An 18900-nucleotide genomic window follows, 5' to 3' on the forward strand; every position below is an offset into this window, starting at 1 on the left:
GGATGGTGGAAATCCCAGATCTCTGGTTCCTTGACTAGAATAATTCTAATGGGGGTTGATAGCTTTTCAAACCACTTCCCCAGAGGCTTAAGACTCTCTCCTGCCTCTTGCATAACTGACTTCCCTCTTCTGGCCTTCCCTCCCCTGAGGCTCCACACTTGAGCCTGATCCTCCCTTAGAGTATGCCAGGGGAAGTCCCGGTGGTTGCTCATGGTTAGCCCTTTACAAAGGCACCCAGGAGACCAGCAGGGACAAAACACGTGTGAATTGGTGTCAGCAGGGCACTTAGGGTCCTGGTACAGGTGTCCTCTCGGAATCCTGAGGTCCTAGCCCTCTTTTCTGCCTTGGTGGGTCTTGGGAACTGGCTAGCTGGTGGAATGGCCACAGCCTGGATGTAGGTCCCATAAATCAACACCTGTAACTATGAAAAGAAAAAAAAAAATCATCATTCTCTGCTGATGTACCTTCATCAGGAGTCGTTCCCCAGAATAATACCCTGGAGTTTAGTGCTGAACAGCTGGGAGCAGTCTCCTGTCTGTACGGGCAGATAAATACAGGTGACCTTCCTCTGTGATGGATGGGTACTGATGGCAGTTGGGTACACAGGGACATGGTACTGATGCCTAGCTCACTGGGAGATGAATTCTCCTTCATGCCAACACTGTGTCTCTTCACTTTAACTTTGCTGAAGGGAGCAATGTCAGCATATCAAGAATAATCTCAGTATTAAGAGCACACCAGCATCTTCTGAGCATTTGTCACAGTCTAAGCACTGCATACAACCTGCTGTCTCATTTAATCCCCACATGCATGCTCTCAACTAGCTACTGTTCCATCCCTCTCTGTCTCACAGGCAAGGCAGTTGAGGCTTCTGGAAGGTTCAGTGACTTGCCTGAAGTCTCACCTTGTTTAAGAAACCGAGCAGGAGGCACTGAACCCCATACTATTTGCTATATAGTATATTTAGTGCTATATCCGGAAACAGCTTCCTAATGTGTGGAGTTAGATGCAAAATGACAGTGGTATCCTTTGTTCATCGATGATTAAAATCTTTGGATGTTGGTGACAGGACAGTAAACAAGAAAGGCCTCTTTGAACACTAGGTTCTGTGAAGCTTTGTAGCCACACCCCATGCCGCCGGCCTTAGGTAGATGGGCTCAGAAGAAAGTGATGGGATTACTAATAAGGGTCTCGAGGTCTCACCCTATTTCCCCCGGAGCCTTCCCCAGAAGGCTCACAATAAATCAAAAGGATTCAGGGAGCCCAGTTATTGGCCAGGGGGACAGTTCGTTTTCCGTCGGGAGACAAATCAGTTCATCAGACAGAACTGCACACACACACACACACACATACACACACACACACACACACACACACACACATACACACACACACACACACACACACACACACACACACACACACACCGCCATCTGGACCTGCTTAGAGTCTAGCTTTACCCTCAGAGCAGAACAGACCCATAAGCTGGGTGTCTCCTGGATCCCAGGCTCCTATGAGGTGCCGAAATGAACGAAGACTGTGCACACACGCAGATGAGGCTCTGAGCAGGAAGCCAATGCAGATTCTGCTGGCTGTAGACCCCAGGACTGAGCAGGGGTGACTGTATGTGATGCCTAGTTTTTATTTGCCAACTTGTCACAGCCTAGTGTCACTTGAGAAGAGAGCCTCAGTTTGAGGAAATGTCTAGATCAGGTTGGCCTCCAGACATGTCTGTGGGAGGTTGTCTTGATTGCTATTGAGGTAAGAAGATGAACACTATTTCATGGGTTGGGTCCTGAACTGTGTAAGGGAGAAGAAAGCCAGATAGCTGAGCACAGAAAAGGACACTATGAGACACTGTGGAGACACAAGGAGATACTACGAGAGCATTCATTCCTTCATTTCCTTCTGCTTTTGACTGTGGGTGTGGCCAATGGTAACAGGCTCCTGCACCCAAGACTTCTCTGCTATACTAGACTACAACCTGGACTTGAAGATGAATCAAGCCCCTAGGTTGCTTTTGGTCAGGATGTTTTGTCACAACAGATATGAAACAACAAAAGCATCCTATCATCAAAACAAGGCATCATCACCCCAATTTCCCCATTGTCCTCCTGGTCTTTGGAAAGAAGGTAGCCAACTCCAGAATGGTGCATGGGAAGGCACTTGTAGCTCATAGCTCAAGACATGGACACTCTTCTGAATCTTGGTTTTCTCATCTGTGAGATGAGGATTGCTTGACCCACCTCTCAGAGTAGGAAATAGTTAGTGGGGGAGAGTGTATTGTACCTAAATCTCCCAGCACACAATGAGGACTCAGTCCAATGATGGGAGAGTCCAGTGGCTGTTTATATAGTCGAGTTTATGGGACAACTGAAAATACATGGACAGGGACTAGGGCAATGGCTCCGTTAGTAAAGTGCTTGACACATAGTGTGAAGACCTGTGTTCCATCCCCAGCATGCACGTGAAAATCTGGGTATGGTAATGTCTATCTGTAATCCCAGTATTGAGGAAGTGTTAACAGAGGGATCCCAGGACTTGCTAACCAACTAGCATAGCAGAAACTGCCATCTCCAGGCTCAGTGAGAGACTCTGTCTCAAAAAAATAAGGTGGAAAGTGATTGAGAAAGACCCAACAAAGGATCAGGGAATGGTAAACACAGGAGAGGCAGTCACTTGTGTAAGCAGTCAGGAAACACAGAATACATGGTATAACTTGAAAAGGGCCTCAGTTGGGGAAGAGGGTTAGAGGGGGTGGAAGACCACCCACCATCTCAAAGCCCTGAGACTAACCTCCCTGTAAGTTTTTACAGGGTGCTAATGGAGTCTAGGCAGCTGTGCACTAAAAACGTCTCCCCTACTGCCTTGTATCTACCTTCTTGACACCAAATCTGACCAGTTCCTTCCATGACTGCTCTAGAGTTAAACCTAGAGGCTGCTGAAAAAAAAGAAGACAATGACCAGGACCGTTCTGCACGCACAGAGGCATCCATTCTACACAGCTGTCCAAATCTTACTCATTTTATGGGATAATATCAATCACAAAGAGAAGTGTGAGCTGGTTTATGTTTCCTGGAGATGTGTCTGCCCCTAACCAAATAGCTTTGTGCATTAAGAAATTCAACGTGCATAAAGGATTCAATTTTTCCTTGAAAATATGACAAGTATACAAAGCAATAGCACCTGAAATGCTCTTAAACTTTGCAGAAGGACATGGCTGTGGGAGGAAAATTGGCCCTCATCTCATCACATACACGTACTACACAGAGACTGGGGCATGCTCACAGCCCCCCACCCCCACCCCAAGGCACCATGGACTTCAATGCTGGGATCACGTTTTGTTCAGCCCATCCACATTCCAGCTGCTCACACTCAGGGGCTGGGGACCACACACAGGAAGAAGGAATCGTTCTTTGCTCTGCTCACTTTAATAGCTTTTTCCATCCATCTTGCTGACCTGTTCTGTCCCTCAGCTCCTTTAAGTAGATTTCTGTAAACATCACAATCAAAGTTCAGGGTCTCTCTCATCAGAAGTCCCCTCTCCATCAAAAGCAAGCCCTGGAGAGGTGCCATGAGGCTGATCTGCCCTGAAGTGGCCTGACTTACCTTCACCTGCACAGGCTACACCTCCCCAGGCCTGTTACCACTCCTCTTCCTCCATCTTTCCCCACAACATCCTTGGGGAACAGACAGCAAGCGTGCCATCATTTATATAAGAGCACATTCAAATCTGGGAGGGGAGATGTCTGCTCCTGCCCTTTTGGGGGAAGTGATGGAGAGCACAGAGAGCAAGCTTGTGAAGCTAAAGGGAGGTTTGAGGCATCTTGCATATGATTATTCACCTGGTAGTCTGGGGAGGTTACCATGGCAACATTTCCAAAGTCTCCAGTATCTACATGTCATTGATACATCCCATCAATTCAACAAAGGGAGAGAAGCAGCCCAAGCTGGCCCTTGTCTCCTCTATGGCTTGCTAAATGACTGTTTTGCTCATTGTTTAGTCAAAGCCTCAGAACCAGTAACAGGGACACCCTTAATATGGGGCTTTTTCACCCAAATGGATCTTAAAGCTTAAAATCAAAGTTGCCTCTAACAGGAATTGCTTTCTATTTTGTTCTTGACTTTCACAGCCTTATGCTCACGAGTGACTTTTTCTGCTGGATGCTGGATACTTTAATTAGAACGTTCTAGAGAACGTTAAGAAGGGGGCTCTAAATTCTAAGTCTTTCCCAGAGAAGTTAAACATGGCGAAAGATAGCAAGGTCCTGAGGCATCCTAGAGTCATTTTCATAACAGTAGCTGCATGTATTTCCAAAGAGAGAGAGAGAGAGGAATGTCCTGCCTTCAGCCCTTTGACTGAAGACAAAAGGTGTCTCTCCAAGAATCTTCTAAGGAAAAGGAAAAAGGTCCAGGCTGTCACCCCAACATTGTTCTTCTTGAAAGGCAATTATGAAAAGAATTCACAGAGCAATTTATGTGGAGGACAGCCATTCTCATCAAAACTCCACGGGGTGCACAGTTATGCCTTCAGCCCTTGCATTGTGAGTGAAATATTCACACAGTGCCCAACACTAACCAGGCATCAGAGTCCTGGATGGAGCATCACCCCTGCAGACAAGGGAATACATTTTCATAGTGTGCAGTCCCCCAATTATGCTCTAAGTCTGATGCTTCCAGCCCTTGCTAGAATCCAGAGAAACAGTAATGTTATTTCACATCAACTGGTCAGAATCTCCAAAGATGACCACACTCCACTTTCAGGGCCGCCATGCTGGTGGGCAGCCAGTGTGACTTACCTGTGGGTGACCCTTCCATGACGTGGCCAATGTAAGGGCCTTCCCGAAAGATGGGTCTATTGTCATTCTGATCAATCACGATGACTTCCAAGGGCACCGGCCCCTCCAGAGTTTTGCCACTGACGTCCGTGGTCTCCACAAACAGCTGTATGAGCAAAGAGATTGAGAGAGAAAGAAACCATTATTTTAAAAATCAAAACAAGGTTCCCCAGGGAGAGTATGTTGTATCAATCATTTTATGAGCCTTTGGTGATATTCAAACTCTGGTTTCCATGGGTTATCACCAGGATGAGAATAGAAACTAAATAGTTTACAATAAAAAGCAAAGATCACCATGTGTTGCATCTCCCCTTGGAAAATTCACAATTAAATCATCATATCTGCAAAGAAATTTAAACACACACATACATACATACATACATACATACAGACAGACAGACAGACACAGACACACACACACACTACTGCAATTCACCATGGTTGGGAGAATGTGCTCACACTGTTTGTTTTTCCAACATCATTATCCTTAAAAGGAACATCACACTAATAAAAACAATAGATGAAGCATCATGAACTGAGGGAACCCACAACATTTGCAGTCCTGCTGAGGAGACACTCAGACCAATATGCATCTAGAGGCATCCCTCAGGTAAGAGGGCTGGTGTGTGCAGGGCCCTGCTGGGACCTCAGGATTCCTGCCCATCCTTAAACAGCCAGGGACTTCACAGATCCAGGAAGAGCTTCCAAGGGAAAGTCCTTCCAGATCTCAGCCAAGAAGGCAGCATGGAATTCAGCAGTGTGGCTGGTCTGGAAGCAGAGCATACCATGGCATTCCCAGGGCATTGCTATTGCCACAAGTTCCATTAGCTGTGCTTAGCTGGGCCTTGGTTTCTTCCAGCAATAGCAGTAGATTTCTTTTTTTTAAATACAACTGTTCATCCCTTCAAAGGGGATGACTGTGCACTCTGGTCAGTGGAGACCACAGCATGGAGTCCCTTTACCAAGGTTCTCAATTCCTTGGTTTCCTAATTTGAGTCCTCTCTCCACTCAGTGACGCTGACAAGATAAACATTATGATCATACCTATATGGTGTGCAAATGTGGACATCAGATGAAACCCAGTCTACATGGGTAAAAGGATTGTTTTTTCTGTTTTTCTTCAGCAGTATCAAATCCTCTGTGTCAACACACACATACACACACACACACACACACATGCACACAGGCAAAAACATGCACACACATTTGCACACATGCTCCCACACACATTTGATTTCTTGGGCAGTAAACACATTAATTAAGAAAAATTCAAATGGACAAAGCCTCCTAGCATTGCACTCAAATGGGATACAACAGAGAAGAAACACTGTTTTAAAGCTGGGGCTGGGGAGACATGGCTCAGTTAGCAACAGGGGCACCTGAATCTAGATCCCCAGAACCACATTCAATCAGGGCACAGCACCATGTGCCTATAATCCCAGCAACGAGGAGGCAAAGACAGGAAGATCCCTGGGTTTGCTGGCCTGTCAGTGTAGCCAAATCAGTGAATACAGCTTCACTGAGACTCTGTGTCTTAGTTTCCTGTTGCTGTGATGAAACAGCCACCCCAAAATGACCAACTTAGGGGAGAAAGAGTTAATTTTAGCTTTCAGTCTAGGTTTCTATCCATTATACCTGGGAAGCCACAGGTACAGGCACTTGAGGGAGTTGACCACAGCACACACACAATCAGGAACAGGGAACTATGAGTTGATGCATGCATGCTTCTCTCTTTTTACAGTCCAGGATCCCCTTTTCCAGGGAATGGTGCCACCCATGGTGTGTGTGTGGGTTCCTCCCACATTAATTACTATAACCAACACAATTATCCATAGATATGTTCACAAGCCAACCCGATTTAGATAATTCCTCATCAAGCCTCTCTTCCCAGGTAATTCTAAATTTGTCAAGTTGACAGTTAAGACCAATGATCACACTCTGTCTCAGGAAATTCATAGAGTGATTGAATAAGACACCCAGAATTGACCTTTGGCCACCACATGTACCTGTACACATGTGTGGGACACACTCATGAGCACACTCCCACACAAAATCTGACATCCTTGTGAGTTTCACTTGCTGTTCTCATGTTAGGGCCAGATCACAGCGAGCAAATACAGCCTTTCTGAAAGACGCCGCTCTCACGCTCCAGAGGGGCTGTCAGTGTCAGAAAATCAATGCTGAGGGATGCTGTTGCCTTCCTTCTCCCCTCCAGAGTGAGATGCCTCACACACACAAACCCTCCCTTGAAGAATCTGAAACCGTGTGTTTGTTTCCTGTGACTCACAGGACGGATTCTAGCGGTTATGTTCAAGGCTCAGAAACAAAGCAAGGTAGGTACACAGAGAGGGAAGAGCCCCCCCCCCCCCCCCGCCCCATCATGTTTGAAGTGTAGAGCCGCATGGCAGAGCCCACGGGGAGAAGAACGGACAGATGGCCAACGGTGGGAAGCCACAAACTCGCTGCTCACGGGAAATGATGCCAGCAGCATTTCATGGCCTGTTTCTAGGCCAACTCCTCAGGTTTGAGCAGTGCTCTCCGTGGTTAACTTGCCCCAGGATGGTGAAGTGTGACACACACTCCAGCTTCTGAGACCGTGGAGAGACCCCACACAGGGTTAACTCCTGAGACTCATGAAAACGTAGTCTTGTAACTCCTAAAACCCAGGGTCTCATAACTCCTGAAAACCTGAACATTACTAAAAGATTTCTGAATAAGCAATGGCCGAAAATTAACTAAATATTGAAGGGGTGATGAAGACAAGATCTTCTACCAGTGTGTGCCCATGTCACATCCCTGCAACTTCACTGAAGCCTTCACACTTTGAGGAACTTGCTGAAAATTGATTTCCCATGTGCCCCCACTTTTTCCCCCAGAATACTCTTGAGCAGGGAGAAGTGAGAAATATTTAGATAGAAATATAGAGGGAGAGAGACAGATAGAAACACAGGATAGTCTCGGGAGGGCCTGGGTCAAAACCCACTGGCCCCTTCCGTCTCTTCTACCTCCCCCCAGCACAGCCAAGTGCAGACCCTTCCAAACACCTGGTAACCACACATGTGGTCAATCCATCCCCTGATGCAGCCCTGCTGGGTAAAGCAAGCTCAAATCTCACTAGGAAACCTCCGTGAACCCCAACACCCATGGCACCCAGCTCCATGGCATGTGGTTCCCACACGCTCCCTGGAAAGTGGAGCCTGTACATCACTGGCTTTGATGGCTATGGCAGAACTGAGGTACAACCCCACAGAGAAGAGGAGAGAGCCCTGCACATGGGAGCAGGTGACCTGCTACTCAACCTTCGGATGAGTGGGACCCAGACTCTGAGCAGGGCCTGTCCCTTCTGGACCTCAGCATCTGTGATTGGCAAGGGCTTCCTATAACATCACAGAGTGCTCTGAAGACTCCAGTGTGACACATGGAGGTCTCTGATAGGAGGATGGCTCTGGATTTTCATCCAAAGCTTTCATTTGCTTGATTATTATTATTTTTTTGACAAAGTTTTACTCTGTACTGCAGGCTGGCCTGGAACTCACTGTGTAGCTCAGACTGGCCTGGAACTCACTATGTAGCTCAGGCTAGCCTGGAACTCACTGTGTAGCTCAGGCTGGCCTCAAGCTCAAGCATCCTCCTGAGAGGGATTACAGGCATGGGTGACTGGTGACCACCCAAATCTTACTTCTATTTTAAAGGGTATATTTCCAACCTGTTTTAGAAAGGGTGTGCGTGTTTTGTGTGTAAAGTCATTTAATCCAGTCTTAGCAGGCAGGGAGATGATCCTGAGACCCTCAAAGGCATAACAGAGGCTGTCACAGGTTCATCATCTTGAGGCACGTGTGGTTGTGGTCAAGAGCTGGCCTCAGCCAGGGTCCAAGGCAGACATTCGAGAGACACCCTTCAGCGAAACTTCTGTCCCCAGCACCCCATCAGGTTTTTTCCCACATTGCTCCCGAATTCATCCCTATCTCCATCCCTGTCACCACTTCCTGAGGCTGGCTCTGCCACTCTCACCAGGGCCTCTGGAAAGGGCACTTTGGGGTTAACCATTGTCACTGCACTGTCTGCCCTGACCTCTTCACAGTGTCCATCACATCTCTAGGTCATCCCATGATAGGCACCTTCCAATAGTTTCTTATCACTCCTCAGGTAAATAGCAAGTGTGTGTGTGTGTGTGTGTGTGTGTGTGTGTGTGTGTGTGTGTATGTGTGTGTGTGTGTGTATGTGTACCCAGGGCCACTGTAAGAGCAACATAAATTGTTAATCGCCAAGCCATCTCTCTAGCCTCTCCATCTTAGTTTTAGAGACAGAGTCTCAGACTGAACCTGCAGATCACCAATATGGCTAGACAAGCTGACTAGTGGCCCAAAGAATCCTCCTGTCTCTGCCTCCGTCCACAGCACCAGGGATACTGGCACATGTTACTATGCTTGGCATTTTATATGGGTGCTCTGGAGGTGAGCTCAAATCATGCTTTGTGACTGAATCATCTCTTGAGACACCTCTGATTTTACTTTGATAAGTCAAATCAGCAGCTTCACCACAGCCCACAGCCACAAACACCTTCTGCATCACGAGGAAGTCCTCTTGTTCCTTACCAACCAACTACACCACCCCTTTTAGTTCCTCTGCCCCAAGGCATACATCAGGCACAGGTGTCACATAAGACCCTCCTCCCAAGCTGGGCTTCCCAGTTTCCTGCCCATTCCCATCCTTCCCAGCACAGACCCCAGGACTATCCTTTAATTCTTACAGACTATCCAGGGTGCTCCTGCTTTGGCCTCTCACAGTTAACCCTTTACACAGCACGGAATCTCCCTGCATGTGTGCCTTTCCATGTTGGCCTCGACAGGTTCCCAAGCACAGGGGTACAGGAGATGTGCTTGGTTAGTGAGTGCCCAGACCTGAGGCCTCACATAGAACTGTTTGCATAAAGCCCTCTTCTCAAGAGGTGGATTCTCTTTAAGAGACAGGAGTCTGAAGTGCTGGCCTGAGCTTTGGCCATCTGTCCTTTTTCCCCAACTCTGGCACAGGAGGCTGACAGTCAGTCTGAGTCCACGGGCCCGGGGCCAGTTGACTCTATGTAGTCTTAATTGACGAAAACAAGCCCTGGCGGTAAACAATATCAAAGCTTATTAAACTGACAGCTTACTTTGAAAAGAAGGGAATTAACATTTATTTGGTGTTCAGCCTATGTCCAGGCTTTTTATACATCTGCTTCAAAGCAACTCGGAGAAATACTGATTGAAGCAAAGAAGTTGAAGTCACCGTCCACAGTCACAAAGCTGCTTTGTGAATGATTAGGCAGCATCCAAACACAAGACTGACTCCAAAAGCCATGGTTCCCTCTCTCTGCTCATGTCCATTCATGGTGCTGTCACAGCTTGCCTCGAATAGCTCTACTAATTGTTGTTATTTGCTTCATGTGATTTTTTTTATATGACATCGACTGCTATTTTATAAACTTGTAGCATGTGAGGCAAAGTTTTCCATGGATTTGGGAGCAGAGTAAGTGTGCATAGTCTCCCTATCAGCCACAAGAGTACCTACCAACATGCACAATGATCCTCTCTGTATTACGTAGCCCACTGACAGCCCATGGAACACAGGCTGGGTATGTTACCACCATAGCACCCCAGCTCCGTCCCCTGCCTCCCAGTGTGTACAAGAACAGATAAATTTTAGCCTAGGATATTGTTCTTTTTGAGCTCTTTATCTTCTTTTTTTGAAATAGGGTCCCTCACTGGCCTCTGCCTCACCCATTCGGCTCAACCATCTAGCCAGTGAGTCCCAGGTTCTGTCTCGGTCTCCCTAGCCATGGGATTACAGGCATATCACCAGAGCCCAGCTTTTCTACGGGAGCCCCGGGAGATCAAATTCAGGTCCTGCTGGGTGTAGCAGCACATGCCTTTAGACCAGCTCTTGTGAGGCAGAGGCAGGCAGATCTCTGAGAGTTCAATGCCAGCCTGATCTACAGAGTGAGTTCAAGGCTGCTCAGGGCTACATAGTGAGATCCTGTCTAAAAACAAAACAAAATTGACAGAAGCAAACAGAAACAAGCTCAGGTCCTCATGCTTCCAAGATAGGTACCTGCCTGCCTGAGCTGCTTCCCCAGCCACAGAGTCATGGAATTTTCTGAAAAGAAAACAAAACTAAAATCCTTAGTGGATATACAAGGTGAGGGGCACACGGGATGTCAATCACTCCTGAACTTTTTGGAGCAAATGTGCATTATGGCAAGGTAGACAAATACTGTGTGATCCATGCTCTGTTTCAGAGGGGTTGGGCAGGTGGGCACAAGGGTGTGAAGACACCGTGTTCACACATCCTGCTTCAGAGGGTAGGGTGCGTGCTTACTGGGTTGTGAGTTATAGCCTCTGAGAGTAGGAGGAAAGGGCTAGGGAAGGCCACTAGGGTAGAGCAAAGAAGGCCACATCTTTCCTACTACCCAGCCCCTCTATGTCCTTCTAGCTGGGGGAAAGCGAGTCTGGGGAGTTTTATCTACTAGAGATGTGAACCAGTAAAGCCTCAATATGCAAGCCAACAACTCTTTAAACTAATTAATGCCCTGTAATGACTGAGATGCTGTCCATATGATTCATTAACAAGACTCCCTTACAAACAAGACCAAAAGCAAAAGCATAATGAACCAAATTACAAAGCACGCACAATGTGTTGGCTTCCGGCACCACAACAAACTATTAACACAGTGCCCTGCGTTTGGCTCATCTTCTCATCTCCCATCATGAAAGACACGAAATCTGACATTGTGATCTTACACAATGGGATGAAATGATGAAGAACAAAACCTTCTACAATGCTTTGTTTTTCCTTTTGAGTAAAGGCCAAGATGGAGAGCTGGCCCTTAAAAGACAGTGTCTTTTGTAGCCTGGGATGACTCCAGTCCTAGAAGAGAAGCTTGGATCAATGCAGTCAGAGGCACAGCACCATGTGTAGTCAATGCCCTGGTGAGTCATTTTGAAGAGAAACATCCCAGGGAGCACGGCAGTGACCTTTTCTCAACTCTGATGATTCTGATTTGCTTTGGGCAGAGTATTCAAATAAAGTAAAACACAGATTCTAATGACTTTTTTTTTCTTTGAGATGCTGTAGTACATGCCCGGACATCAATGGATTGTGCCCAAAGGCTTGTTTTCAGTTATGATAAATGAAGATCCTATACTGGTTGCAGCTCTAACACAGTGAGACTCAGTTTCCCCTGTGAAGATAAGACATCATCACCCCAGTGAGTATTTTCTATCTGTATTTCCTCCTTGTGGCACATTTTCTGCCTGGGATGCCAAGGTTGATACCATCTGTGGATTGCATCTTTAGGAACTTCTACTAACTTAAAAATCATAACAAAAGCAGCTCCATTCTTTGCCTTCCAGAAATCTTTTGTAGTACAGCATGCTAACAAAGCAAGGACCACAATAGAATCCCTGCAGGTTCATCACAGATGAACACAGATACAATGTCTGGCATCTCCAGTTAAGTTTGGAGACAATTCTCTCTCTCTCTCTCTCTCTCTCTCTCTCTCTCTCTCTCTCTCTCTCTCTCTCTCTCTCTCCCTCTCCCTCTTCTTCCCTCCCCCTCCCCTTCCCCCTCTCTCTGTATACGTATGTTGCCACATAAAACCTAGATCTTAGTGCTGGAGAGATGGCTCAGACGTTAAGCGCTGTTCCAGAGGACCCCAATTCAGTTCTGAGTATCCATGTCAGGCAACAAACAATTCCCAGGTAGCTAGTAACTGTAGCTCCTGGGAATTTGACACCTTCTTCTTCTCCCTAAAGATACCCACATGCATGCACATCTACGCATAAATAACAATAATTAAACACATATATTTGGAAAAACAAGACGTTGGATTTTCCCCCAGGAGAAGGGAAGGTGTGAGTCACTGATGCAACGGTGCAGATGTGGAATGTAAACTCCAGGCTCATGTTGGAGGCATCTCAGCTCCATATTTTTACCCTGAAACAGAGCTTGGAAGTTTGTCCCTTGAACCTTGCAGTTATTCAGATCTTACACAAGAAAAAAATTCATAACGCTCCCTTGGATACAAGCCCACAGAGATTTTGTTTTAAATATACTGTGTTGTTTATTTAAGAGATGATCCCTGGAGGTTGAGGGCTGATCAGAGACTTAAGAAATGACCTTTTCCACAAAGGATTCAGTGTTTGCTGTGATAAGCAAGAAAATGGTCAGACTAATCCTAATTTAGTTTGTAAACATGACACTTAAATTGGTCCTGCTTTTTGTACTGGTGCCCACCATTTGTACATGGTGTTTAACATCTCATGTCACATTGACATCGAGTTATTTATTGTAGACTCCTCTGTAAAAAACAGGTATTCTGCACACACATATGTGTGTATGTGTGCAGAACACACATACATACATATATATATGTATGTATATATGCATATATATACCTGCACATAATACAAATATTTATTTACATCTATCTATCTATCTATCTATCTATCTATCTATCTATCTATCTATCTATCATCTATATATCTATGTATGTATGTATGTATCTATCTATCTATCATCATTTATCTATCTGTTTGTCTATATCTATCTATCATCTATCAATCATGTATTATGTATGTATGTATGCATCTATCTATCTATCTATCTATCTATCATCTATCTATATATCTATGTATGTATCTATCTAGCTATCATCTATTTACCTATCTGTCTGTCTATATCTATCTATCATCTATCAATCATGTATGTATGTATGCATCTATCTATCTATCTATCTATCTATCTATCTATCTATCTATCTATCTATGTGGAACATTGGCTCCTTGTCTCATTAGACCACTAACAGCTTGAAGACAGAGTACTTCAGAGTGCTTAATCCATCAATCGTTTTGAACAAACCAAACACCAAGGGACACTCTCCATTGAATCTCATCCCTAATTTTCAGGCTCTCGCCAACCCTCAGCTTTCTTCCCACCAGGACATCTACACAGATGACCTGTCCTAAGAAGGGGGTTTCTGATCTTGACTCTGTCTCTCTCTCAACCCCTTGTAAAAACTGACGTTTCCTAATCTCTGGGACCTACAGATATATAGGTTACATGGAGACAGCAGGTCAGTTTATCTTAAAATAGAGTTTTGCCTGGATGATTCTAGATCCTATGTAATCTCAGGGTGCCCAAGAAGGAGGGAGACTAGAAGGTCACAGTGATGGAGTGGGATAGAGACTTGACTTGCCATTGGTGGTTTTGGACATGGCCATGACCCAATGAATGTGTGCAGCCTCCTGAAACTCAAAAGGGTGAAGACAAGGATTCTTTCCTGGAGCTCAAACAAGTGCATATAGCTATGTAGACACTGAGATGTGCACTTGGCATAGCTATGTGCAATGCTGGACCCACAAAACAGCCTGATAATAAATGTGCACTGTTCTGAGTCCCTGCGTTTGGGGGTAATCTGTTACAGCAGCAATAGGAAATTAATACAGTGTCCACATAATTTATTGTTCAAACTAGAATATGTTTTAGGATGAAAGTAGATACTATCAATAATTATGCCCAAGCAACAGGCACTGCCCAAAGCCACTTTAGGTAAACTGGACTGCACAGTTTTCTTACTTGACTAAGCAGCTGGTTCCCTGGGTCTCAGTTGGTGCACAGAACAAATGGTGTTTAGAGGACCTCTCTGTGTGCTATTATTAAAGGAAGAGAGGGACATATGGATGTAGCACAATGCCGGACACAGAAGGAATTCCAGACACAGGTCTCTCTGTCAAGGGGAAGTGACCTTGGTGTGTATCTGCCGGGCTTCAGTAGCACAAACCAGGGTCACACGTGAGGTCAAGACCCCCGCGGCAGCCAATGAGCTCCAAGAAGCAGCCCCTGGCTGCTGTGTCTCTGCGTCTGTGTGTCTGTGGGGTGGGGGGTGGGGGGTCCTCAGACTAAAAGGGGAGCTCATACATCCCCACATAGCCCTCCTAGGGAATCATTCATTTCCCGTAGATCTTTTTTCCAGATACCAGCAAACAGGGATGTAGCATTGTCTGTTGAGTTCCGTGTATCACACCTTGCCCTCTCGGAATTCTCCCCTGTTTGACACCCATAAGTTACATTTCACGGTACTTTTCTTAGTTGCATTTACGGGTCCAAGTTGAACGCCGTTATGGAGAGCTCCTGGAGACTTCCCAGGGACAAGCGCTCTGAGCCAGCTTTTATAGCCTTCCTCCGCTTTCGTTTATGTGACTGCGTGTAAGTCTGTCTCCCCTGGAGGATATGATACTCCCAGTTCACCTACAAAAAAGAGATGGAAAATTTCATACTTGTTATGTTATTAATTAAAGATCTCGAGCCTATCACCGGAAAGCACTGGAGAGGCTCCCCGCTCAGAGATCCGGTGGTTCCAATGTCGATGGAAAATTCTAGTCTCAAAGTGTCTTCTTTTTTTTTGGCTACAATGAAAACACCTTTTCCTTATGTATATGCATGCTCACAACCATACTGGACTTAGAGGGCATTTTTTCCATTTAATTTTTGAAGTAACTTTAATTACGCAGAAGAAGTCAATGCAGATATTCAAAGTAGTTTTATTTAAGCAGTGAGGTAAAGTCACAGTAAATACCCTGTACCTCCAGAGGGGACACAGGCTGGAAATTTTAATTGGCTTGAGTAGAATTTACATAAATCATGGATGATGGAATTATGCCAGGCCCATTAAAACTGTGTACAAGGGTTAAGGAGATTTTTGTGCAAAGACAAGAAATACAATACTTTGGAAAGCAAAGCCACAGGGAAACCATTGGAGGGATTTAATTTTTATTTGTATTTTTCTCAAATCCTAAGCAAAATGAAGAATAATAGAAGTGAACGTTGTGTTTTATTTTAAAGATTTAAAAAAAATGTGTGTATGTGTGTGTCTGCGTACATGAGTGCAACTCCTGCAGAAGCCATCAGAGGGTGTCAAAGGCCCTGGAGCTTGAGTTACAGGTGGTTGTGAGGCACCCAGCATGGGTGCTGAGAACTGAACTCAGTCCTCTGCAAGGGCAGCAAGTACTCTTAATGGCTGAGCTATCTCTCTATCTCTCAGTACTTGAAAGTTTACACTTTTAAAGTCAATTTGTTAAGGACAAAATCTATCAGGCTTCATGCTTACCAAAAATGAAGGCTAGTTTATAAAGATTTAAAACATAATCTAATGAATTCTGGGTAGATTAAGGTACTGAGAGGGTAAAGAGCCACTGAATATTTATGAAACAGAGCAAAGAAGACCTTTCTGAGTTATAACCATAACCGTAATTTACTCTGTGAATTATTGATAGATTAAGGTACTTGGATGAAAATTTTTATAAGCTAAAATACCAAGATAAAGCAAACGGAAGGCTGAGGAGATGACTGAGGATGTTTGTGCCACATAAACCCTGTTTTATTTTGAATTTACAAAAAGCTGGTTAAAAAAACATCAATAAGGAAAGAATAACTATTAGCCAAACAGCAAAACAAAAAGACAAAAAAAATTATAAAAATGAAATGAGTTTTATTTTGCGTTCAAAATGGACAAAATAATCAGAAAAAGCCAGTAATCTTCTTGGCAAACTCAGGAGAAAACAAATTCTCATCCATTACTGCTGGTGGTGAAATACCTTTCTGGGCTGTAGGGATGTCTCAGCAGGTAAAGGAGTTTGTCCCTGAGTCTATGGCTTGAGTATGATACCCTGGATGGTGGGTATCCTATGATCTCCACACACACAGCATGGCATGTGTACACATGAGCACAAACATACAAAAACAAATAAATGTAATAAATGTAATGAAAAATTCAGACATCTTTCTGAAATGTAACTTGTCAAGATCCAGCACAGATATGAGGATTTTACTTGTAGAAATGAAGCCTGGGGGGGGGGGAAGGGGAAGGCTCGAGAGATGGCTCAGAGGTTAAAAGCCCTGGATGCTCTTCCAGAGGTCCTGAGTTCAATTCCAAGCACCCACATGGTGGCTCACAACCATCTGTAATGAGATCTGGTGCCCTCTTCTGTGTGTGCAGGCATACATACAGGCAGAATACTGTATACATAATAAATAAACATTTAAAAAAATGAAGCCTGATGTGTGTGGCAAGGGTGAGTGTACTCACACATATATACCTGTGTGTGTGTGTGTGTATGTGTGTGTGTGTGTGTGTGTATGTATGTGTGTGTGTGTGTGTGTGTGAGAGAGAGAGAGAGAGAGAAGCAGATAAGCTCAGACACACAAACATACACACACACACACACAACCAGAGTGACAGACACACAATACACAGACAGAGAACACCATAACACACTCGTTTTCAGCCTGTGTAAAAATAGGAAAAGTATAAACACTCTATGCTCTTAAGTAGAGACTCCTGAAAGAATTTTGGAATCAGTAAAAGTAGAACATTACATTGCAGAAACACTTCAGAGAAAATAAAGTGTATTTCTGGCATGGAATTAACATTAATAATGCAAGTGGACTATTTTATATAAGAAGCAAATTATGGCTGAAAAATAGGACATATGAAAAGATGCAATTTTGGGAGACTAGGCATTGTGCTGCTAAGACTGTGTTAAGATGATGTTACAGCGATTGTTTCACTAGATACCACTTTTCCTTGCTCTTCCGTCTAGAGTTTCTATTATGGAAGCACGTTAACTTCAGAGTCAAACTAAAGCGTCAGTCGTGGCAGCTGAGGGAGGGAAAGTCACTTTTCTATGGGGATGTGGCTGCTGGTAGGTGCTCATGACCCAGACGGTCACCCCACACCCATTTACATACATATATAGTCAGCACTTACTTGACTCAGGGGACTAATAATAATAATAATACATGAAATTAGGAGGGAGATGGGCTGAGGGATTTGGAAGTGGTGGGGGTAGATAAGATTAAAGCACACTGTATACACATATGAATTTTTCAAAGAGTAAATCAGAACATTTAAAAAACATGTTGCCAATGTTTTTGGCATGGTGGGACACAATCTCCTTGAACTTGCTTACTGTGAAAAAGAGTTTTGTGGTAACGAACAACATGAGTAATTAGGACTTCATCAACACCATTCTCTCTGCTGTGGCTTCTTTCATGTGGCTTCTTTCTTTCTTAAAAAATTTTTTTAATCTGTGTGTGTGTGTGTGTGTGTGTGTGTGTGAGAGAGAGAGAGAGAGAGAGAGAGAGAGAGAGAGAGAGAGAGAGAGAGAGAGAGAGAGAGAGAGGGAGAGAGAGACAGAAACAGAGAGACAGAGAGAGACAGAGAGACAGAGACAGACAGAGACAGAAACAGACAGAGACAGAGAGAAAGCAAGTGTGCATTCGCACCCCATGCATGCAGTGCCCATGGAGGCCAGAAGAGAGCATGAGGTCCCCTGGGGCTGGAGTGACAGGTGGTTGTAAGCCTCTCTCCCCCTTGTGGGTGCTGTGCACTTAACTCTGCTCCTCTGCAAGGGCAGTACTTGTTAGCTGCGGAGTCATATCCGCAGCTACCACCCTGCTCCCTTAAACATGTCTAACTAAGACACTGTCTTTGCTTGAGTGGACTCAAAGCCAGCCAGCTCTCTAGCACATTTTGGTGTAATTAGAACTGAAGAAGCCTGCGGGCTCTGTGTCCTCTTCCCACACCTCCAGCCCATTGTCTGGTTGCAGCTAGAAATTCAAACCCTATGCTAAAACTGGCCATTGCTCACTGTCTGTGCTTCTCCCTCTTGGACAAGGTGCCACCTCCTGCTCATGCAGCTGTCCCTTAACTGTTCCCTGCTCTTACCCGTGGTCCTCAGTTTCCAAACTCAGCTTTTGAAATTTGAATAGGACTTTTATCTCCAGCTTTCAGACATCTCGCATGTTTTAGTTTAACCAGACACATCCTTGATTGGATCTTTTTGCCCGGAACTGCCTGGGTCCCACCACACACTTTGTGGTACACTTAAGCTGCTGCTAAGGTCATTGTCTTTTCAGGGTCTTTGTACGTGCTGTGCCCTCATCTGACATACTCTTTTCCTTCTATGTTTTCACAGCTCCTTTTCCCATTACATTCACTCTGTCATCAAAACCAGATACTTTTCTG

The 18900-nt window shown here is 44.9% G+C and overlaps 1 protein-coding gene across 1 annotated transcript in view; it reads right to left on the reverse strand.

Moving 5' to 3' along the window:
* The window catches only part of Cdh13 (cadherin 13), a 971677-nt gene that overhangs the window by 338482 nt on the left and 614295 nt on the right, over positions 1–18900 (reverse strand). Inside the window, exon 6 of the mRNA XM_059263937.1 lies at positions 4800–4944. Within this exon, the coding sequence (XP_059119920.1) occupies positions 4800–4944 (145 nt within the window). The remainder of the gene's footprint in view (positions 1–4799; positions 4945–18900) is intronic.

The sequence above is a fragment of the Peromyscus eremicus genome, chromosome 5, assembly GCF_949786415.1.
Source record: "Peromyscus eremicus chromosome 5, PerEre_H2_v1, whole genome shotgun sequence".
Lineage (NCBI taxonomy): Eukaryota > Metazoa > Chordata > Mammalia > Rodentia > Cricetidae > Peromyscus > Peromyscus eremicus.